General features: G+C 41.6%; 1 protein-coding gene across 1 annotated transcript in view; it reads left to right on the forward strand.

Annotated features, from left to right (window-relative positions):
* Positions 1–12,880: 12,880 nt before the first annotated feature.
* LOC125486547 (protein FAM171A2-like) overlaps positions 12,881–24,925 on the forward strand; it is a 45,136-nt gene continuing 33,091 nt past the window's right edge. The window contains exon 1 of the mRNA XM_048614392.1: positions 12,881–13,121. Within this exon, the coding sequence (XP_048470349.1) occupies positions 12,881–13,121 (241 nt within the window). The remainder of the gene's footprint in view (positions 13,122–24,925) is intronic.

Genomic DNA, 24,925 nt, shown 5'->3' on the forward strand with positions numbered 1-24,925 from the left:
TAGAAAATAGTATTTAATTTCAGTCAGTGATGTGCCATGACTGTTGGTCAGGCCAACACAGAAGACAACTATCATTTTCAGAAAACAATATTAAAAGAGAAAGTTGAAGGATACGGTTGCTATTACTTATTGAGGTTCTGTGACCAATTTGGAGAAACTGTAAGTAAAGGTATAAGAATATTGGTTTGTATCGTAAGAACCATTCAGTATAAATCAAGGCATTGTGTTTGTCACTATTACAGGTCTCTGGCCAGACTATGGGTAGGATTTTCATTTTTGGATAAGGATCCAGCATAGGATCAAATGCAGATCTTGATCCTGCATTATGTCAGTGCTTGACATCAATTGGCCAATTAGTAGCCAGAGGGCAAACTCCTGAAGCAATTGAGGACAATGTGAGAGCTGTTGAGGATGATTTCCAATAGAGAGCTCTCTAATAATACCTGGCAGCTGCACAATGTTGAGTGCCTTACAATGGAGACAGCTTATGTAGGACAGATTAAAGTAAATTTGAAGGGGCTACAGCTGCCTGATGTTAATGATGGAGGAACAATCCTTTCATTGGACAGCCAGTGGCTGCAGTATTATCCCACCAAACATTATGGCTGCTGGAGGATGGATGGGAGTGAGAAGTGAAACATGACCCCTCTCCCATTCCTGCTGGAGGGTTGCCTTGTTTAACTGGTAGTGAATTGGTTGCTACATTGGATTTTGCTTTTGACTGAAATTAGCACAGGATAAAGATCTTAATTAAAGCACTTTAATTGGCTACCTGTCAGCTAGCCGTTGCACTCTGACCTTGGCTTCCCAAAATTGGCTTAAAGGCAAGATAGTGCCACTAAAAGTGTATCCTACGAACAAAATTAAATGCCAGTGGCCTGCTGTGTTCATCCAGCCCTGCACCTTGTTGTCGCAGATTCTCCAGCATCTGCAGTTCCTACTATCTCTAAATGCCAGTCCACCTCAGTTTACTCCAAAATTTCCTGCCCTACATCTAGAGGCATGTGCCTAATTTTGAATCCTCTGTCTGGTGGGTGACTCACTTGGTTATATCTTATGTGCCCAACTGGCTGTGTTTTCAGTGGTGGGGTCACGTAAAATAGGGCAGGTGCCTGGCCCATTATTTTCCACCCACTCTCAAACTCATTTGTAAAACACGGTGAGTGGGCAAGTAACAAAATCAGCAGCTGCCAGTACATTTAAATAAATTATTAAGGGTCAATTCAGTTGATCACCCAGGTAATTAACCCCATAACACACTGCACCCAACATAATGTGGGTGCCAGGGGCAGCTGGATGGAATTGCAAGGCCCTTTATTTGAAAAGAAATGTCTGAAAGGCCAGCACAATATTCAGAGTGCACCCATCACACATCAGGGCACCCCCTTCTTTCCTACCATCATGACCTTCAAACACAACCCTTTATCCACCTTGCCCTGCCACCCCTTCCTAAATTGGCCAAACCCTCCATGCAATACTCCAGACTCATGTCACTTGAGGTTTCCAGTGGACCTTCTTCTTGGGCCTGGCCTGCTGAGCTCTTGGCATTGTCAGACTGCTAATCAATCAGATTGATCAACAGGATGGCACCTCCTGCCACTAAGGAAGTGGAAATTATTTCTCTGAAACTTTAACCCACTGGCAATGTATTACGATTACAGGGTAAACATCCCCTCAGCCTGTTTGCTTGTTGATGACTTTCCTTTGGGGCATAAGTGGTCAACCATCAACCCCAGCAGGTAAAAATCTACCTTTGGAAAAGACCCAGAGAGAGCTACAAAAAAGTTCCAAAGTGGCAGATTGAGTTTAATCTCCAGGTATTGCACTTTGGTAAAACAAATAAGGGCAAGACTTATACAGTTAATAGGAGGGTCTTGGGTAGTGTTGTAAAACAAAGAGTCCAAGGGGTTCAGGTGTACAATTCATTGAGGTTTGCATCACATGTAGAAAGGGTAGTTAGGAAGGCCTTTAACACGCTTGCCTTCATTGCTCAGACCTTTCAGTAAAGGAGTTAGGACGTCATGTTGAGGTTGTACAGGCCGTAGGTGAGGCCTCTTCTGGAATACTGTGTTCAGTTCTGGTCGCCCTTTTATAGGAAGGATATTATTAAGCTGGTGAGGGTTCAGAAGAAATTTACCAGGATGTTGTCGGGAATGGAGGGTCTAAGTTGAAGCGAAAGGCTGGATAGGCTGGGACCTTTTTCACTGGAACATACGAAGTTGATAGGTGACCTTATAGAGGTTTACAAAATCATGAGGGGTATAGACAAGGTGAACAGCAGGTGTCTTTTCCCTAGGGTGGGGGAATTTCAAGGCTAGACAGCATATTTTTAAGGTGAGAGGAGAAAGGTTTAACAAAAACGTAAGGGGCAACTTTTTTGCTCAGAGAGTGGTTCGTGTGTGGAATGAACTTCAAGAGGACATAATGGATGTAGTACAGTTACAGTGTTTAAAAGACATTTAGATAAGTTCATGAATAAGAAATGTTTGGAGGGATTCGGGCCAAGCACAGGCAGGTGGGACTAGTTTAGTTTGGGATTGCATCTATCCACTTGAGAGCAGCATGGACTTAATACTGTATAAATTAATTAAAGGGCTGGATAGCTTCTTTATTGATAGCTTGTTTCAGTCTAGTAGATTGCGAGGGACCAGGGAACACAAGTTAAAATTGTGTGACCAACAATGTATTCTTTAATCCAAATGAGGACTGAGAAAGAAAAAGGATCAATTACACTCAGATCAGGTACACACAGACGGAGAAAAATTAAGGAAAGAAAGATTGTATTACGAGAGATAGAGAAAGATAGACAGAATGAAGGGAAATGAACAAAATAATGCAAAGTGACATTTGACATTTTTACGTCTCTAACCACTTGAAGGAACAAAACTCCACAATTTAAATAGTTCCATTTTGGGACCTAAGAGATTGAGTCACATTGTCTAACTAATTTGTCACATTGATAAAATGGAACTACCAAGAAATTTCTAGACTTCTCTCTCTGTGTCTGATGAATTTCATTGGGAACTAATTGTGAAACTCCTGTAAGTTCTCAAAAATAATGCAAGCAAAGGTCAAGATGCCATTTCTGCATAATTTGATTAATGGGTTCTAAAGAATTGCAGTTCATAGCAGATCTTTTAATTGCCTGTACTTGTTTGTTGATTTGTGCATCACTAACAGCAGACATTGTGAATACACCATTAGTTTTCTGCAAGGATCTAAATCATTAAACCTTGGAATTCAGACAGTCATCTCTGCATTCAGCTTCTGTGGCACATTGATGCAATCTAGTGGTGATTTGTACAATTGCATGCCATTTTGTGGTGGTTAAAAAGTTATACATAAATGATGATTATAAATTTAGAAATTATTCACATTTTAAGTATTTGAATTTTACAATATTTTCAAAGTGATCGTTCTAGATTTTTCAGTCCACTCTCTCCATGCTGAATTTTTGTGCTAGGAAAATCATGTCTCTCAAATTTGATTGAGTTTTTTGAGGAAGTTACCAAAAAGGTTGATGAGGGCATAGTAGTAAATGTTGTTTACTTAGATTTTAGTAAAGCCTTTGACAAGGTTCTGCATGGGTAGACTAATTAGTAAAGTTGGGTCACATGGGATTCAGGGTGAGCTTGACAATTGAATACATAATTAGCTTAATGGCAGGAGACAGAGAGTAATGGTGGAGGGTGGCTTTTCAGACTGGAGGACTGTAACCAGCCATGTTCTACAGGGATCAGTTCTGGGCCCTCTTTTGTTTGTCATTTATGTAAATGATTTCGATGAGAATAAAGAAGGCATGGTTAGTAAGTTTGCGGATGACACCAAAATTGGTGGCATTGTAGACATTGAAGAAGATTTTCTAAGATTACAAAGGGATCTTGATCAAATGGGTCAATGGGCTGAAAAATGGCAGATGGAGTTCAATCTGGATAAATGTGGGGTATTGCATTTTGATACAACAAACAGGGGTAGGGCTTATACAGTTAATGGTAGGGCCTTGGATAGTGTTGTAGAACAGAAGGACCTAGGGGTGCAGGTACATAATTCTTTAAAGTTTGCGCCATATATAGACAGGATGGTTAAAAAGGCATATGGCACCCTTGTCCTCATTGCTTGGTCCTTTGAGTATAGGAGTTGGGACGTTATTTTGAGGTTTTACAGGACATGGGTGAGGCCTCTTCTGGAATATTGTGTCCAGTTCTGGTTGCCCAGTTACTTGAAGAATGTTGTCAAGCTGGAGAGGGTTCAGAAGAGATTTACCAGGATGTTCCTGGGTATGGAAGGTTTCAGTTACAAGGAGAGGCTGGATTGGCTGGGATTTTATCCACTGGAGCATAGGAGGTTTAGAGGCAACCTGGTAGAAGTTAATAAAATAATAAGAGATAAAGATAGAGTTGATGTCTTTTACCTAAGATGGGGAATTTCAAGACTAGGAGGCACATTTTTAATGTGAGAGGAGAGATTTAAAAAAGACATGAGGCAATTTTTTTTACACAGACCGTGGTTCGCGTGTGGAACGAACTTCCTGAGGAAGTGGGGATGTGGGCACAAGTACAACATTTAAAAGACATTTGAATGGATATAGGAAAGGAAAGGTTTGGAGGGATATGGGCCAGGAGCAGGCAGGTGGGATTAGTTTAGTTTGGGATTATGTTCTGCTTGGACTGAAGGGTTTATTTCTGTGCTTCGTATGACTCTATGAGGAAAGCCTAAACTGCGCTAATTTAAAGCTCATCAAATGTACAGCTGACCCATATGCGACTTTGAGGACTTTTGTCTTTTCATGCAGAGTTCAGTGTGCATTTTGTGAGCTTTGACAGAGAACAGGACACATGTGGGTGCCAACACAACAGCCCAGCTACCAACATCATACACCAACCCCATAAGTGTCATGCCTCAACTTCTAAATCCTATGTTACATTCCATTCCCCAATGCCACCAAATGCCTCAACACCCTCTGCCACCTCAAATTCCCAAAACAATCCATAGCAGTTCTATTCCACTTTGCCAAGACAGGCCACCTCACATTGGCCCATATCAGCCCTGTCGCCTCTATGCCCTGCATATAACTCCAATAGCCGTTCACCTGTTACGCCCTATGTATGGTTCCCAGGAGTCACTTTGAAGCAATGGTAGGCATTTTAAAATAATTGGAAAACCATCAAATCTAGCAATCAAATAAAACATAAATTCAAACTCACCATTATTCACACTCAAGTACAAGAAAACTATAGGGGGAACAAAAGACTGTAACCTTTATGTGCTTATAAGGTTTACAACATCAAAGACATAATCTGTTATTAAAGATTGTAAAAAATATAACATTTCTTGCATCATAAAACCACCCACTGAACCAAACTTTTGAAAGCCAGCCAAACATTCATTATGGAACAGCCACCATAACAATAACTTCCATGTCAATGAGATTTTTTTTTCTTTTAGTTCCTTTTGACTGCTTTCAATTCCTTCCACTGCTTGATAAAGTGACAAGCAGGGCTGGGATTTTCTCATTTAAAATTAATGAATGGAAGCCAGAGTTTCATGGCATTGTTTCTACAGAAACCTAGAGTGAGTTGTCTTTTGCAATCATGTGCTTCTCAACTCGTTATTTATACAGGTGAAATGAATGCACATCACTCAGTAAATCTTGTGGTTGGTGAAACACAAATACTCATCATTGCTTCTTGCTGGGACCTTCTGGCTTTTGACATGTTGGTGCCATTTTAAAGCCCAACTGGGTACCACTTTAGACGCCACATGCCAAGAACCATGCCTTACACTTGTCTCTAAAATCTGACCAGATGGTACAGAAGAAAACTAAACTTGCTCCCCTCCTTCATGGAGACGCTGGTGGAAGGAATGACAGATAGAAATTCAGTCGGACAGATGGACAATCTTCTCAGTTTACAGTAAAAAGAGGCCACTCGACCAGATCAGGCTAGCCTGGGGAATGATAACAAAATGAGTCAGGACTGTTTTAAGTGTCCAACATAAGTCAATGATCCCACAAAGGTAAACGATGCCACCTTCCCTTTAAATTTCACGTTCAAAGGCCATCATTCACTCGACTCTGCCACTGCACATATATCTTATGTTATGCACCAGACCAGACATCCTCAAAAAATTTTAGGAAGGTAGTCTATACCCAAACTTTTTCTTATTTTTAAAGGCAAATGTGAAGCGGCTGTTCCAGATGCAATGTGACTGGTCAAACTACTCGACATTAAGCAAAACACAATTTATTTAAACACTGTTGTTAAAATTCAACCAAAGGAAGAGGAATTTAGAATAACTTAGCTCTATTGAAAAACTTAACAGAATAATGGATACAGTACCTATTACTAATTAACTGTTCCAATATAATAACGTCCCATAAACACATCCCTTGGCAAAAGGAAAGTTCAGACATAGATTCCCACATGCAGTTCTCCAATCCAGAAGGAAAAAACATTGAGAGAAAATTCAGAGGGAGTGGCATCCAGGAGATATTCTCTGAAGATCCCAACTCTGTTGAGACCGTAACAGCTTCTGCTTAAAGCAAAACCTAAAATCTTAGAAATCCTGATGTGTGAGAGCTGGCCCTACCATTAAAAAAAAGCCCAAGGTCTCCCAAGCTGTTTACTCTAGAGGGTCTGATAGATTGCTCGGAGCCTCTGCCTTACAACCTCTCTTCAAAAATAAACCAGGAGAAAATAACTTCTGAAAGTCACAGATCATCACAATTACTGAGGGTGTCTGTGTGTGTGTGCAATAGTGAGTAAGTGTCTGTGATAGTGAATGTGTGTGTAATAGTGAGTGCCTGTGTGCGTAATAGTGAGTGTGTGTGCGTGTGTAATAGTGTGAGTGTGTGTGTGCAATAATGAGTGAGTGTGTGTTTAATAGTGTGTGTGTGTGTGTGTGTGTGTGTGTGTGTCTGTGTGTGTTTGTGAGAGAGAGAGAGAGAGAGAGAGAGAGAATCTCCTAAGTGCAAATAGTTTGGATGGAGCAGATTTTGTCAGATGTGTCCAGGAAGGATTTTTAACTCAATATGTAATAGTGAGTGTGTATAATACTGAGTGTGTGTGTGTAATAGTGAGTGTGTGTGTGTGTGAATCTCCTAAGTGCAAATAGTTTGGATGGAGCAGATTTTGTCAGATGTATCCAGGAAGGATTTCTGACTCAATATGTAGATAGGCCAACTAGAGGGGAGGCCATATTGGATTTGGTGCTTGGCAACGAACCAGGCCTGGTGTCAGATCTCTCGGTGGGAAAGCATTTCAGTGATAGTGATCACAACTCCCTGACCTTTACTATAGTCATGGAGAGGGATAAGAGCAGACGGTGTGGGAAAGTATTTAATTTGGGGAAGGGGAATTACAATGCTATTAGGCAAGAACTGCGGAGCAAAATTGGGATCAGATGTTCACAGGGAAATGCACAACAGAAATGTGGAGGTTGTTTAGGGAGCTCTTGCTACGAGTGCTGGATAGGTTTGTCCCACTGAGGCAAGGAAGGGATGGTAAGGTGAAGGAACCTTGAATGACAAGACATTGGAACACCTAATCAAGAGGAAGAAGGAAGCTTACTTAAGGTTGAGGAAGCAAGGATCGGACAGGGCTCTAGAGGGTTACAAGGTAGCCAGGAAGGAATTGAAGAATAGTCTTAGGAGAGCTAGAAGGGGGCATGAAAAAGCCTTGGCGGGTAGGATTAAGGAAAACTCCAAGGCGTTCTATACTTGTATGAGGAACAAGAGGATGGCCAGAGTGAGGGTACGGCCAATCAGGGATAGTGGAGGGAATATGTGCGTGGAGTCGGAAGAGGTAGGGGAGGTCCTTAATGAATACTTTGCTTCAGTATTCACCAGTGAGAGGGACCTTGACATTTGTGAGGACAGCATGAAACAGGCGGATATGCTCGAACAGGTTAATGTTAGGAAGGAGGATGTTTTAAAATTTTGAAAAACATGACAATAGATAAGTCCCCTGGGCGACGGGATATACCCAAGGTTCCTACAGGAAGCGAGGGAAGAGAATTGCTGCGCTTTTGGCGATGATCTTTGCGTCCTCACTGTCCACTGGAGTAGTACCAGATGATTGGAGGGTGGCAAATGTTATTCCCATGTTCAAGAAAGGGAATAGGGATAATCCTAGGAATTAAAGACCAGTCAGCCTTACTTAAGTGGTGGGTAAATTATTGAAGAGGGATTCTGAGAGATAGTATTTATGACTATTTGGAATAGCACAGTTTAATTAGAAATAGTCAGCATGGCTTTGTGAGGGGCAGGTTATGCCTCACAAGCCTTACTGAATTCTTTGAGGATGTGACAAAACACATTGATAAAAGTAGAGCACTGGATGTGGCGTATATGGATTTTAACAAGGCATTTGATAAGGTTCCACATGGTAGGCTCATTCAGAAAGCAAGGAGGCATGGGATCCAGGGAAATCTGGCTGTCTGGATACAGAATTGGCTGTCCAATAGAAGACAGAGGGTGGTAGTAAATGGAAAATATTCAGCCTGGAGCTCAGTGACCAGTGGTGTTCCACAGGGATCTGTTCTGGGACCTCTGCTGTTTGTGATCTTTATACATGACTTGGATGAGGAAGTAGAAGGTTGGGTTAGTAAGTTTGCTGAAGATACGAAGGTTGGTGGAGTTGTGATGACAGCGTGGAGGGCTGTTGTAGGTTGCAACGGGACATTGACAGGATGCAGAGTTGGGCAAAGAAGTGGCAGATGGAATTCTACCCAAAAAAGTGTGAAGTGATTCATTTTGGAAGGTTGAATTTGAACGCAGAATACAGGGTTAACGGCAGGATTCTCGTCAGTGTGGAGGAGCAGAGGAACCTTGGAGTACATGTCCACAGATCCCTCAAAGTTGCCACCCAAGTTGATAGGGTTGTTAAGGAGGTGTATGGTGTGTTGGCTTTCATTGGCAGGGGAATTGAGTTTAAGAGTCGCGAGGTTATGCTGCAGCTCTATAAAACCCTGGTTAGACCACACTTGGAATATTGTGTTCAGTTCTGGTCGCCTCATTACAGGAAGGATGTGGAAACTTTAGAGAGGGTGCAGAGGAGATTTACCAGGATGCTGCCTGGACCAGAGGGCAGGTCTTATGAGGAAAGTTTGAGTGAGCTAGGGCTTTTCTCACTGGAGCGAAGAAGGATGAGAGGTGACTTGATAGAGGTTTACAAGATGATGCGAGGCATAGATAGAGTGGATAGCCAGAGACTTTTCCCCAGGGCGGAAATGACTATTATGAGGGGGCATAATTTTAAGGTGTTTGGAGAAGGTAAAGGGGAGATGTCAGAGGTAGGTTCTTCACACAGAGAGTGGTGGGTGCGTGGAATGCACTGCCAGCGGTGGTAGTAGAGTCAGATACATTAGGGACATTTAAGTGGCTCTTGGATAGGCACATGGACGATAATAAAATGTAGGGTATGTAGAGTATGCAGGGTAGTTTGATCTTAGAGTAGGATAATAGGTTGGCACAACATCGTGGACCGAAGGGCCTGTACTGTGCTGTACTGTTCTATGTTCTTTGTTCTTAACTGCGGATGTTGAAAATCTGAAGCAAAATCAGAAATTGCTTCAGAACTTAGCGAGCCTAGCAGCATCTGAAGTTTTGAAGAAGGGTCACTGGATCCGAAACATTAACTCTGTTTTCTTTCTACTGATGCTGCCAGACCTGCTGAGTTTCTCCAGCAATTTCTGTTCTTGTTTCTTTCCAAGGTTGATTGACTGCAACTTTCAACATCACATGCATCATGTCCATCAACGGCTTCTGCAACCACATCCACCACAGCTGCTAACCCTTCTTGTCATCTGCATTATCACGATCCAGTATGGTTCTGGAAATGAAACCTGCTATTCCCAGAGTCAACATAAATGTGAAAATTTATTTAAACCACTGAATTGCCAAGTTCTATCTAGTTATCTAATTCATGTTCAAAAAATATGCACACCAGGATTTTCAATTACAAAGAAAATTGTTTCTAACTAATGACAAAAAAGAGGCACAAATTGCTAACTTATTACTTTTGAACTTCTACTCTAATCCTTTTCTTAAAATTCCTGAACACATGCAAACAGACAAACAAAGAGACAAGGCAAAGCCCAATTATTATGTGCAGGCAGGGAGGAATAAAAGGTAGAGAAACACAATCGTGGCAGTAGTCTGGAATGTGGGCATCAATGAGACTTTTTCTTTTAAATCCTTTGGAATGCTTTAAATTCCTTCCAATCTTTGATGAGGTCACAAAGTTGCGGATATGTCAGTCATTCAGTCCCTGGTTGAGATGCTCCGATGTCTCTTTTCAACAGGGGATTTGCAGAGAGAGAGAGAGAAGCTAGCTGTCAGGGAATTTTTTTTCATTTCTGCACTCAAAGAAGGCCATAAGATATGGGAGCACAATTAGGCCATTTGGCCCATTGAGTCTGCTCTACCATTCAATCATGGCTGATATATTTCTCAACCACATTCTCCCACTTTTTCTCCATAACCCTTGATCCCTTAATAATAACAAATCTATCTATCTATCTTTGTCTTAAGTATAGTCAATGACTTAGCCTCCACAGCCCTCTGTGACAATGAGTTCCACAGGTCCACCATTCTCTGGCTGAAGATATTCCTCCTCAACTCACTTCTAAAGCGTCATCCCTTCACTCTGAGGCTATGCCCTCAGGTCCTGGTCTTTCTCTTACTAATGGAAACATTTTCTCCATGTCAACTCTATTCATGCCTCTCAGCACTCTGTAAGTTTCAATCAGATACCCCCTTGTCCTTCTAAATTCCATCAACCACAGACCCAGAGTTCTCAACCACTCCTCGTGTGACAAGCTCTTCATCTCCAGGACCATTCTTGTAAATTTCCTCTGGCACCCTCTACAATCCTTCCTCAGATACAGGGCCGACACCCGCTCACAATAATATAAATGGAGTCTGGCCAGAGCTTGTACAGCCTGAGCAGTAAATTCTCTGCTCTTGTATTCTAGCCCTCTTGAAATGAATGCCAACATTGAATTTGCCAGAATGGAGAGAAAGAGAGATGGATGTGTTCTTTTTGCAGGCAAGATGTTTCTGCTGTATTTTCTGAACACAACAGTGTAGCTATCTGCTCAGGAACCATTCAAAAAGTTATGATGATGCTGAGTTCTCCTGAACCCAAGGTGCTGTAGAAAGGCCAATGAGAAAAACTGTCTCTGAGCACAAATGGTGTCAATGTCTAACATTCTCCTCCTATCAATAACCTCACTGCTGTGGTGGTTCTGGTTTGTGAGCATCTGCCTGTCTCTATGGGAAGGGTGGTGGCCAGTTTGGAGACCCATGCCAGCAGAATGCTCAGTGGCTGACAGATATCTGTTTGGATCCCCATTCTATCACTTTACCATGCGGGTATTAATCTCTAAGCCTGCAGCAGTTCAATCCAAGGAGGGTGAGCCTGCATCTGGACAGGAGATTCTGAACAGACCTGGGCCAACTTGGCCAAAGGACACCAGGGGACAACTGCTTAAGTTTTCCAAGTCAATTTGGCCAACCACAAAACAGGGTCTCTTCACAGGCGCAATATCATTGTAAATAAGTAATCACTCTCTCTATTACAATGTCTGTTATTGCATTACTTTCACTATAGGACCTGTTATAATCACATCCATGTGTGAGATGAGGAGCCTCTTCATAAATCCCAAGGATGCAAGACAACGCATTGCTCATCTCTCATGGACAACCTAGTCTGTGACTGCAGATAGTCTCATATGCCAGGAATCCTTGAACTTTAACATTAAAGAACTTGGGGATTGCAGCCACATTAATGTGAAGACACATCATTGAGGCTGAAAGCAATATTGAAGGAATGTGCCAGAGCCTTGTTCACATCCAGCTTTGACACTTAGACAAACCTTATGGGCGAGAGTACAGAATCAATAATAATTTCACACGTCTCTAAAGGGTAACACTCTTCCTATGTATCAGCTTATGAAGTGGATGCATTGACATTGAGGACTGAGAGATGTTCAATGTGCAGCTCACATGTTCACTGTCCCTCATAGCACAATGGTCTGGAGAGAAATACTGCACAAAATACAACCTCTAACAAATTAAACACTATCTTAAAGGATGCAGAAGCATATCAAGGTAATGAAACAGTCTTTACACACTCAAAAGCATTGAAGGGATACAGAAGAAAAAATGATCAAAGGACACCAGGGGACAACTGCCCAAATTTTCCAATCAATTTGGCCAACCAGAAAACAGGGTCTCTTTGATCCATGCCAACCTGGTGCTAATATGAGATACTGGACTACAGAAGATATATATGCCTTTACATGTACATATCCTTTAAGATTTAGCACCGCAACTTCAGCACTATGTGATGCAAGTATGCTGTTTTGCTGCTGCTTTTTCCTTAATGATGATACAGGGCAAGTTAGCATAGCTCCTTTAACATTGGTTCAACTGAAGATATCATTGACACTTTAAAATGGAGAATGTAACATTTAACCTGCAAGACAAAACTGACAAATGACAAATCAACAAGTTGGACATGTACTTTACACTAAGTAAGGATCAGCTGATTCAGTAATGTAACTGAACGAGCAGTGAAATGATGGCAGGACAGGAGGTATTCCACTACCTCTCGTATAGCCAAACGCATCCTTCTTTCTCTTTTAATTTTCTTCATTTAACTTTCGAATCAAATTCATCTTTTCTTCTTTCTGTGGCTGTGCTGGTGGAGAGAGGTTATGGGGAGCTGTTGGCTGGCAGATCTGGTCCATTCCTTGTGGCCATGGCAGTCACAGTTGGAGTAACTGTTCCAGTGTCGATGAATTGAGGTCCGTTCTTTTTCTCTGATGTTTTGGCAGCATCTACAACAGCGACAAGAGTGAATGATCCCTCGAATGAATGACCTCTCGACACTCGGGGGTTAATTTGCATGTCGGTCGGTCCTCAGAAAATGAGATGGGCCCCAGTGTTGGAGAGTTGGGACAGTCTCCTGGCTATGGCAGCGGCTGGAGTAGCAGCAGCGATGAGGTGGCTTTGGCTGAGGTGACATTCTGGGTCCAGTCAGCGGCAGCAGCAGGGGTACTTCAGCATGCTTCTTCCGTGGTGTTGTGGCCTCATGGGCAGCTTTGGTGGCTGTGGAGTAAGGTGCGTTCACAGCCACTTAGGAAATCAAGAAACCATGAATGGAATAAAAAATGAAATTTGTCCAAGATCTGTATGATTGATTTCTTTTTATGATTTATGTGATTAAAATAGTGCCGGCTGTGGTGCCAGACCTGCTGAGCTTTCCCAGCAATTTCTGTCTTTGTTCTGGCTTATTATGCCATTTTGCTGTATTTTCATAAATACATGTGTAACAATAAGTTAGTATTATTGCTACTATGAAATGAAGTCTGAGTTCAGTTCAATCATACTGGAAGTGGATGGCAATATTATTGTCTCTGGTTGCTCGGGCTCACTGAAACATTGCCCTGTCCTCCTCTTGTCGATGGTCATCCTGGTTAATCAGCTGATTACCAGCCTCATCTTTATCTTTGGAGGATTGGTCCTGCTCTTCCAATTTCAATGCATCCAGGACAAACCCCCTTTCTTGGCTCAAACTGTGGAGGGCACAGCAATGTCTAGGCTATACTGCAAAGACTCATTGGGGCAGTGAGGGCATTGAAAGCTCACCTTTAAGAGATCCACGGTCGATTCCAATTTGACCCTGGTAGCAGTATGGACATACTTTAATCCTGTGTCTGTCTATGCTTTGTTAATATATGACATGAGCGAGGTTTGGAAGGGATAACATTTGTCTTCCAGCAGTCATGAGTTATAAAGAAAGGCTGGATGGGCTGGGACTTTTTTCACTGGAGCATTGGAGGTTGAGAGTTGACTTGATAGAAGTTTATAAAATAATGAGAGGTACAGATAGAGTTAATGGTAGTTGTCTTTTCCCTAGGGTGGGGAATTTAAAGACAAGGGGGCACGTTTTTAAGGTGAGAGGAGAGAGATTTAAAAAAGACATGAGGGGCAATTTTTTTACACAGAGGTGGAATGAACTTTCTGAGGAAGTGGTGGAGATGGGTACAATTACAACACTGAAAATGACATTTGGATAAGTACATGAATAGGAATGGTTTGGAGGGATATGGGCCAGGACCAGGCAGGTAGGACTAGTTTAATTTGGGATTATGTTCAGCATGGACTAGTTGGACCAAAGGATCTGTTTCCATGCTGTATGACTCCATGATTCTATCCCTGAATAGGTTGAAAGAGGCAGGCACCTGTGAGTTCTCCAGTATCTATGAGACACATACAGAAAATCTGGTACAGACCTCCAAATGCTTTCCTGTTCACAAATGTTGCTGGTTCATGATAAACAGAAGATATTTTGAAAGCAATGTGAGTACAATCCTCTGCGCCGGGGGAAGTGAGTGATGGTTGATTATCTCACCAAGGTTGAAGCTAATGAGGAAGTAAGCTATTGTGAAAAGGAACCAGTAATGTTTTGGATTCACTTATGAAACGGAGAATTGGAAGATGCTGCAGAGATTCCCAGTTGCTTCCTGAAATGAAACTTCAGAATTAAGGGCTATTGTAACCTTGATGGCGATGAGGATGGAATTGCCACCCAGACGTTCAAGTGTATGTCTTTGCCCAGCAGCTGGCATTGCTCTGAGATAATGGAACAGAATTTCCTTAACTTTCAGCAACATTATCGTTCATTCATATGGATATTTACCGAGTGAGAATCCTGCCTTGACATCAGAACTCAGTTAAAAAATGTATTGAATTGTTTCCATCACTGAGATAGACCTCAATGGCTTTCTTACATGATTCTACCACATGTCTCAACATAGTCCACATGGGCCTCTATATGATTCTGCCCACAATTCATACGGCGATAAAACTTTGAGAGTTGAGCTGTTTTGAGCTCTGGAAATATACCTTGGAAATATTGCAATTAGAGCAAGGGCTAACCTTTGAAATAGGCCAGCCTGCATGCAAGGATATACAATACAGCTCCAGGGGTGGTTTTTTTGGAAGGCTAAAGCTTGGTCTAAGCCTGTTAGTGAAAAAGGCTCAAAGATGGCTGCCTCGGCCAACAAGAGAAAATGAGAAAAAGGACGGAAGCACCATCTTAAAGTGTTGGCATGATGCCACAAAGAAGCATCATTGGCAACAAGATTGATCAGCAGAGGGCATCTAATTCATTCAATGTATCAGATTTGAACACTTTGAGCAATTTTGTAATGTGAGATAGAAAATAGGAAATAAGAGGAGAAACAGGCCATTTGGCCCATCAAGCCAGTTCCACCATTCTGATGCTCTATCTCAGCCCATATCCCTTAGCACCTTTAACCCCCTAAAAATGGATCAATTTATTTCTTAAACATATTAAATGATATGGCCTTTGGAACCTTCTTCATGGGTTCATCACCCCCTGAGTGAAGAAATTTCTCCCCATTTCAGTCCATATCCAGAGAATTTCACAGCTTTTCCAAGAGTTTGATTGGCATTATGTCGATTCTTCATTTGTGTTAAAGGATAGGTGCCTCTTCCCCATTCAAAGATTCCTCATCAGGGACACACCCAGGGTGAATTTGGTAACATGTTTCTATCAGGTCTTGTTTATCATTTCCAGAAGTAAATCCTGTAATACCTGACCCTTCATTTGTTGATATATTACATTAAGATTTCTCTCATACTCTTACAGATCAGAGAGCGCAGAATTCATCACTACTTCTGTGTTGTAGCCAGTTTATATGACCAGTACTGCCAGTGAAGCAAGAGACCATATATTTTCTTTTCTTGGAACTATGAACTGAAATGGATGTTGGGCTTCTTTAACTGAGATAACAGGAGAGCTTTGCAACTTAAAAGTTCAAGAGCCGCATACTGTTAAGCGGTGTGGTACAATGTTGCTTCTCGAAGCAGTGAGACTGAACAGCACCGAGAATCTTTCAAGTTAAGGAAAAGCTGCCTTAAAACAGCCCCCTGATTGGTTAATCCATAAAATTTTTTTTCAAAAAAGCTGTAATTGCAACAGAGGCAGAAGAGTAGAGAAAATTCCAGAACATTCAGGGAGAATGTTTCTATCTCTGCCTCTATCTTCATGTGGGAGAAAGGCAAGAAAATCAAGAAACTTAAAATAAAGAATTCTAAAACAAGAAGAATCCCAGGTCCACCGGATCAACTATCAAGACAATGAATGCAGTTGCCCTACAGCCAACAGCATGGCATCATTGCTAAAATCAAAACAACTGAGAGGAAAATAACTTGCACCTTGTGGTCTGGACTTTTGATCTTTGCATTTTTTTAACCTTGTCCATAATATTTTTTGACCAATAATACACCTTCGTCTTTTGTCTGTCAATTGGGAATGACAGTGTGTGCTTTGAAGGCTATAGTTTAAGCTGAATATTACTAGGTTAGAAATGCTACCTTTTCTCTGTCTTCTGTTCAAGTTAAGTGCATTAGAGGTTAGGGGTTGGCAGTAGGAGCAGTGGGTGTGGTGCTAAGTAGACCCTCTGTCCTGATGCCAGGTGCCTTGATCGGGCACTGAGTGCCTTTGAATGCGAGGCTGCAAGCAGCATTCACAGCTTCGTTTAATGTGCTCCCTTGTGACGACAGGCCCATCCACCCCCGGTTTAGTACTGTGCTTTGCTAGTTCCATTATTCTTCAGTTTTGATTTTAGGAGGAAATTGTGGTTAAAAATTCATATTTGGAAACAAAACGAGAAGTAAAACTTTATTTTTAAAACTTGGGTTAGGCTTCAGTTGATGGGTTAAAATGTTTTAGAAACAAAACCAAAACCTACCACCAATCTATTCACTTCCAGCTTCAACTAAAGCTTGATGGTGGGCAGCTAAACAGCGCTGATCAAGAAGGCAGGCTGGAACTTGATAAACTGAGTAATGAGGCTGTGTGCCTGCTTGTTATTCCACTTTGAGCTTGAAGTCTACTTATCTGTGGTTTTTGAGCATTGGGAAACCCAATATTTTCCTCAAGAGTGGGGATTTGGTGGATTTAGGCAGCCTCTAAACTTATCAGTGGGTTCCTTTGTTCTTGCTCTCTGCAGTCGTTCTCTACTTTGCTAAGTTAATGTAAAAGACAGAACACTCTGCAACATATTTGTGTCTTTATAACACACAATTATAAATCCTATATGAGATGACAGAATTTTATTTGTCATGCTGCACGAATATTAATTATATGAATGCTTAATATTTATTAAAGAGAAATATTAGAATTTCTCAATTTTCAAATGAATGTAAAATTATTCCAGTAAAGCTAGAAGAAAAACTATCTAAATCTCAGCAATTTAAATTATACTGATATTTATGACATTTGCACAAATTATCATGTGGGACAAAATCAGTAATGAGGGGGCAGATTCTTCGCTGGACAGACAGTCATTATGTAGCATAGTTTGGAGTTGTGCATGGGGGGCCTGTCCAATCCAAATTCCAACATATTCCAAAGGAATTGTAGGAAACTGAATTTTCTTCCAGGCAATTCTCCTATGCGTGGAACACTCTGAAAGTCTCCATTTAAATCAAACACTCTGCACAGCTGCAATGAAATTAACTAAAATACTGTTCAGGAAGAAGTAGACCATCAAGTATGGAGTCTAAATCCTGACCCCATACTTATCTCATGTACTCTCAACTACAGCTTACCCAGACCCCCTCCAGCACTCCCAGGACCTGACACCCACTTCCTTTCATCCAACCTATTTGGAAAGGCAAACCAGGGTAAGACTTACACAGTTAATGGTAGGTCCTGGAGAGTGTTACTGAACAAAGCGACGTCGGGGTGCAGGTGCCTAGTTCCATGAAAGTGGAGTTGCTGGTATACAGAATGATGAAGAAGGCGTTTGGTACACTTGCCATCATTGGTAAATGCTTTGAGTCTAGGAGTTGGTACATCACATTACAGCTGTACAGGACATTAGTTAGGCCCCTTTTGGAATACTGCATTCAATTCTGGTCTCCCTGCTATAGGAAAGATGTTGTTAAACTTGAAAGGGTTCAAAAAAGATTTACAAGGATGTTGCTGGGATTTGAGGGTTTGAGGGATACGCTGAATAGGCTGGGGCTATTTTCACTGGAGCATTGGAGGCTGAGGGGTGACCTAATAGAGGTTTATAAAATCATGAGGGGCATGGACGAGATGCATAGCCAAAGTCTTTTTCCCAGGTAGGGGAGTCCAAAGCTAGAAGGTTTAAGGTGCAAGGGAAAAGATTTAGAAGGGTCTTGACATGTAACTTTTTCACGCAGAGTGTGGTGCATGTATGGAATGAAATGCTGGAGGAAGTGGTAGAGGTGGCCGCAATTATCATATTTAAAAGGCATCTGGATGGGTAGATGAATAGGAAAGATTTCAAGGAATATGGGCCAACTACTGGCAAATCAGATTAGATCAGTTTAGAATAGCTGGTCAGTGCGGATGAGTTGGAGCAAAGGGTCTGTTTCCGTATTGTACTACTCTGTGACTCTTTAATCCTGACCCAACCTCCATTCCCCCGCCCCAAAACCTTAGAGCCTTGTATAGTTGTAGCAAAACTTTCCTATTTTTATACCCGATTCTCTTTGATAAAAAGAGCAACATTCCATTTACCTTCCCTATTACCTTCTGAACTTTTTGCTTTTTATTTGTTACAATCTTTAATTAGAAGCTGACTGGTCTGACCTCTCCTGCAGATTATGAAGCAGTTTTGTGCTTCTCAATGTGCACTTCTGGTGCTGACTGGAGCCCTGCCCGAAAGCCACAAGACAGCCCTGCTGTGATTCCCACGCCCATATGAAGGCCATATGACCATTGGTAAATTGTGCCAGCTGTTTGAAAAACAGCAAATTGCCTATTTAGTTGTCACAAAGTAATAAGTGGCCTGATCTACAAGGTGGGCAATCTTCTGACTTTTCTCCACTTTGCCTTCTGTAATATCCCATTTGCTCAAAATGATAACAGGTACTAACTAGTGTCAATGTAGAAATTCTGCCCAACGTCTTTAAGCACCAGCCACAGAAGGAAACACAATGACCATGTTTGATATCATGTAACCTGTGTCCATTCTTTCAATCTGGTTCTCTCCACAATTTGCAGTGGATGTTGTATCTTGGTCCCTTATTAAGACCCCCAGCATCATAATTGGCTGTCTTCAGACAATTTGATGATAGAACAGGCTGATATGATGAAAGCTGCAGTCGCTGGAATCATCCCTACTGCAGTCCTGAAGCATTGAACCCATCTCAAGCCAAGCTGTCCCAGTTCAACTATAACACTGGCATTTACTCGGAATGTGGAAAATTGCATAGTATAACTTGGCAAAAAAAATTGCAGACAAATCAAAACCACCCAGTTCTTGCCTTGCTAGCCTATTCTTAGTCATCAGCGAAATGATGGAAGAAATCCTTAATAGTATTAGCAAATGGCACTTAACAATAAACTGCTCACCATCACTCAACTTGGGCTTCATCAGAGCAACTGAACTCCATAATTCATTACAGCCTTGATGCAAACGTGGGAAAATGCCTTGAATTCCACAAGGAAAGTGATTGCCTTTGGCATCATTTCAATGAGGGTGACATTAAGAGATCGGAGTCAGCTGAAGTCAATGGGAACAGGGGTAAAACTCTCCTTTGGTCAGAATCATGCCAAAGGAAAATAAATTGTGGTTGATTTAGCCCTAACTAAGCTCTGGGGTATCTTTGCAAGAGCTCCTCTGGGTAATTGCCTTGACCCTTCTCCAGCCGCTTCATTAATGATCTTCCCTCCATCATGAGATGAGAAGTTGGGATGCTTGCTGATGATTGCACAGAGTTCAATAATTTTTGGAATTCTCAGATAGTGAAGCAGACTGTACTCGAGATTCAGGCTAGAACGCCACAGAAAATCCAATCAATGATCATTGCCAACAGCAGACAATCTAGCCACCTTTCTGTAATATTGAACAGAATTATCACTGCTCAGTCTCCCTCCTACAAACTCCCAAGGGTCATCTTTGAACTGAAAAATAGTTGGACCAGCACACAAATAGCATGGCTACAAAAGTAGGCCAGAGGATGGAGTCATGACTGTCTATATATAATATTGCATGTTTTAAAAAGAAGACTATTTTGCCTGTTGAAATACAACATATAACAATGGCTGCCAGGAGTCACATGGTTGTCCTTGTTGATTAATTTCAATAAGCCAAAACAGAGTCCAAAGTTGTATGTTATCTGAAGAGCAACTAGAAAGGAGCCATTTGGAAGTTGATTGCCCTTTTGGACAACACAACATTTTTAGAGGAATGAGAATTCAAGGCTTTTAAGACAAGAATAAATAGTGAGAATTCCCATAAGGAATTCCAACCGTAGTGATTGCTTTGTGGGCCTGATTTATCAATAGTTTACATAGCAGCCATCTTAGGTTTGACCTGTGTAAATCTGTGAAACTTTATTTTGAAGACAGAATTTCTTAGGAAAGTTTCTGAGAAGCATCATGTTCAGAAAATATATTTGTCAGTTTCAGTGATTCAGAAATGAACAACAGCTGGAAGACTCTAGACGATCCACAAGTGCTGGAATCAATTTGCAGATGCAGAACGAGGGAGCAACATGATATATTTTCTCTCTCTCTCTCTTTCTCTAAGCCTGCTCTACTTATTTAGTTTGCCTGTGCAAGCAGCCTCCAACTATTCAACTAATGAAGCAATCACAGCTGCTAAATTCTGACTTCAGTTTTGCAAATCCTTCACTTCAAAGGAGAAAATCTTGAAGCAACTCATGAACCTGCAATGATAATTAAACTGATGTGATCTTTACAAATAATTTTTTGCCTATATTTACTTTTAAGCTTTGTATCTGTTCTTAATCTAATAACAGAATCACATTTTTACTTAACAACTTTTATCAATAGTTGTGTAGTAACTTAACCTTTGATCTTGTTGTGATCTAAAACTTTGCTGCTAGCTATATTTGAATCGAAAGTTAAAAGGAACGTAGCAAACAATAATAATTCACAGTTCACTGAACACATTGCAGACATACACGGCTGGTTATAAGAGTGGCATTTTGTACTGAGTGACTCATCTCCTGATTCCACAAAGCTTGTTTTCCGCTTACAAGGTTCGAGTCAGGAGTATGATTGAAAATGCATTATTTGCGAGAATGAAAACACGTTCAATAACATTCAAGTTCAACAGCACTCAGGTTAAGGCTGCCCATTTAGTTGGAACCATACTGGGATATCTTAATTGCATTGCCCAAAGCTGACACTTCAGTTATGTGGAAGGACAAGGTCAGCAGCAGGTGTGTGGAAATCCCCTCCATTTAACATACCATTCTGACTTGGAACATATATCCTTCGATCAAAATCAGTAAATAAATTATAAATGATAAGTCCTGCAGGTTAGCCAAAAGCCTCGTCTGAAGTTAACCTCAAAATTTGTCATTGTGGGCAGTTGCATTGTAATAAAAAAAAAATCAAGCTTTGTTGAAGTGTGAACAGTTCTTTTAATTTATTCTGTGGATGAAAAATAATCCATGGTCATTTCCTTAAAAGTCCAAGGAGAAAGCCTGGGATAATTTGCTCTCTGGTATGGCTTGCATTGCATACAAATAAAGGGCGTTGTCTTCCTGAAGATGATAGAGAAAGGAGCAGATTTTGGCCATTCAGCCCATTGAATCTGCTTTGCCTTTCGATTCTTGAGTCATAGATTCATACAGCACAGAAACAGACCCTTTGGTCCAACCAGTCCATGCTGAACATAATCCCCAAACTAAACTACTCCCGCCTGCCTGCTCCTGGCCCATATCCCTCCAAACCTTTTCTATTCAAGTATCCATCCAAATGTCTTTCAAATGTTGTAATTGTGCACGCATCCATGACCTCATCGGGAAGTTTATTCCACACACAAACCACCCTCTGCATAAAAAATTTGCCTCATATCTTTTTTAAATGTCTCTACCTAGATTTTTTTTGAACAATAAAGGAATTAAGGGATACGGTGAGAACGTGGGTAAGTGGATCTGAGCCCATGAAAGGATCAGCCATGATCTTATTGAATGGCGGAGCAGGCTCGAAAGGCCAGACGGCCTACTCCTGCTCCTAGTTCTTATGTTCTTATGTACCTCTCACCTTAAAAATATGCCTCCTAGTCTTGAAATTCCCCATCTTAGGGAAAAGACAACTACCATTAACTCTATCTATACCTTTCATTATTTTATTAACTTCTGTCAGGTTGCCTTTCAATCTCCTATGCTCCAGTGAAAAAGTTCCAGCCTATCCAAGAGAGATAGTAAGAACTGCCGATGCTGGAGTCTGAGATAACACAGTGTGGAGCTGGAGGAACACAGCAGGCCAGACAGCATCATTTTTCTGAAGGGTCCCGACCTGAAACATCAGCTCCTCTGATGCTACCTGGCCTGCTGAGTTCCTCCAGCTCCACACTGTGTTATCCCAAGCCTTACCTTTCTTTATAACTCAAGCCTTCCATACCAGGCAACATGCAGCTTGATAATATCCTGCCTGTAACTGTACAACTAGAACTGGACACAATATTCCAGAAGAGGCCTCACCCATGTCCTGTACAACCTCAAAATAACATCCCAACTCCTATACTCGAAGGACCGAGCGATGAAGATAAGGGTGCCATATGACTTTTGAACATTCCTGTCTACATGGGGCACAAACTTTAAAGAATTATGTCCCTGCACCCTTGGGTCCTTCTGTTCTACAACACTACCAAAGGCCCTACCATTAATTGTATAAGCCCTACCCTTGTTTGTTGTATCAAAATGCAATACCCCACATTTATCCAGATTGAACTCCACGTGCCATTTTTCAGCCCATTGACCCATTTGATTAAGATCCCTTTATAATTTTAGAAAATCTTCTTCAATATCTAGCATGCCAGCAATTTTGGTGTCATCCGCAAACTTACTAACCATGCCTTCTTTATTCTCATCCAAATCATTTACATAAATGACAACAAAAGAGGGTCCAGAATTGATCCCTGTGGAACACTGCTGGTCACAGTCTGAAAAGCAACCCACCATTACTCTCTGTCTGTCACATCTTTAAGCCAATTATGTATCCAACTGGCAAGCTCACCCTGAATCACCTGTAATTTAACTTTACTAATTAGTCTACCATGCTGAACCTTGTCAGCGGCTTTACTAAAATCCAAATAAACTGGCTGATATGTTTCTCAAACCCATTCTCCTACCTTCTCTCCATAACCCTTGAGCCCTTTGCTAACAAAGATCCTAGCAGCTGCCTTAAATACACTCAATGACTTGACTTCCACAGCCTTCCGTGGCAATGAGTTCCACAGATTCACTACCCTCTGGCTGAAGAAATTCCTCTTCGTCTCAGTTCTAAAGCTGTGCTCTCTGGTCCTACTTTCTCCAATTAGTGGAAACATCTTCTCCGTATCCAGTCTGTCCAATACTCTGTAAGTTTCAATAAATTCCCTCTTCTAAACTCCATTGAGTATGGACCCAGAGTCCTCAACTGCTCTTCATATGACAAACCCTTCATCCTGGGATCATTCTTGTGAACCTCCTCTGGACCCCCTCCAAAGACAACACTTCCTTCCTAGATATGTGGCCCAAAACTGCTCACAATATTCCAAATGCAGCCTGACTAGAGCTTTATGCAGCACCAACATGTTAACCTTAAGAGACTCCTGAACTAGGACTCCCAAGTCTCTTTGTGCTTAGATTACTGAACCCTTTCCCAGTTTAGAAAATAGTCTACTTCTCTATTCTTCCAAAAAAGTGCATAACCTCAAACTTTCTCACATTGTATTCCATCTGCCACTTCTTTGCCCATGCTCCTAACCTGTCCAGGTTCTTCTGCAACCTGCCTATTTCTTCAAAACCACCTGTCCCTCCACCTATCTTTATGTCATCTGCAAACTTAGCAACAATGGACTCAGTTCCTTTGTCCAGTTCATAAATGTATAACGTGAATAGTCGTGGTACTAACATGGACCCTTGCAGAAGTCCACTAGTCATCGGCTGCCATCCTGAAAAAGACCCCTTTACTTTACCCTGTCATAGAATCCCTACAGTGCAGATACAGGCCATTTAGGACCATCGAGTCTGCACTGCCCCTCCGAAAAGCATCCCACCCAGATCCACCTTGTGCCCACCACACCCAATCCCTGTAACTGCTCATGGCGTTTTAAACCATGGCTAAATCACCTAACTTGCATATCCCTGGACACTACAGAACTTACCATGGCCAACCCACCTAACCTGCACATATTTGGACTGTGGGAGGAAACCAGAGCACCTGGTAGAAATCCACATTGATTCAGAGAGATTGTGCAAACACCACACAGTCACTCAAAGCTGGAGTTGAACCTGGGTTCCTGGAGCAATGAGGCAGCAGTGCCAACTACTGAGCCACCGTGCTGCCTGTCCTTACATGTTTTTTAACCCAATCCCACATGTCAGGCAAGGGTTACTTTCAGCACAGCTTTCCCATTCTGTTCCATTCATAACTCTCATTATCACTTACTCAGCTTTTCTTCCACCTTGACCAACCACCAATAATCACCTCATTTGCCTACCCCTTTCATATCTCTTTCTGAGCTAAGTCTCCACCTATTATCCCCTCACCTCTTCCCACCACCTCCAATCTTGTTTTCATCACAAAGACCACCTTTTCCTGAGCTGCTATCTGTTCTGAAGAATCACCAGACTTGAAAAGTTAACTCTGCTTTCTCCACACTGCCAGATCTCCTGAGTTTCAAAGCAATTTCTGCGTTCGTTTCAGATCTCCAGCATCTGCAGCTCTTTATTTTATGAAAACATAGCCTATTGTTTTTTTTCTTAACTGCCAGTCGTTTTATTCAAATGTATTTTGGTTGATCTTACATCCTGCTGGTGTGGGTGTGTTAAAACACTGAGATAATTGCAATGATAGCAGGAACTGCAGATGCTGGAGAATCTGAGATA

This window comes from Rhincodon typus, chromosome 30 (genome assembly GCF_021869965.1).
Source record: "Rhincodon typus isolate 14 chromosome 30, sRhiTyp1.1, whole genome shotgun sequence".
NCBI classification, from domain to species: domain Eukaryota; kingdom Metazoa; phylum Chordata; class Chondrichthyes; order Orectolobiformes; family Rhincodontidae; genus Rhincodon; species Rhincodon typus.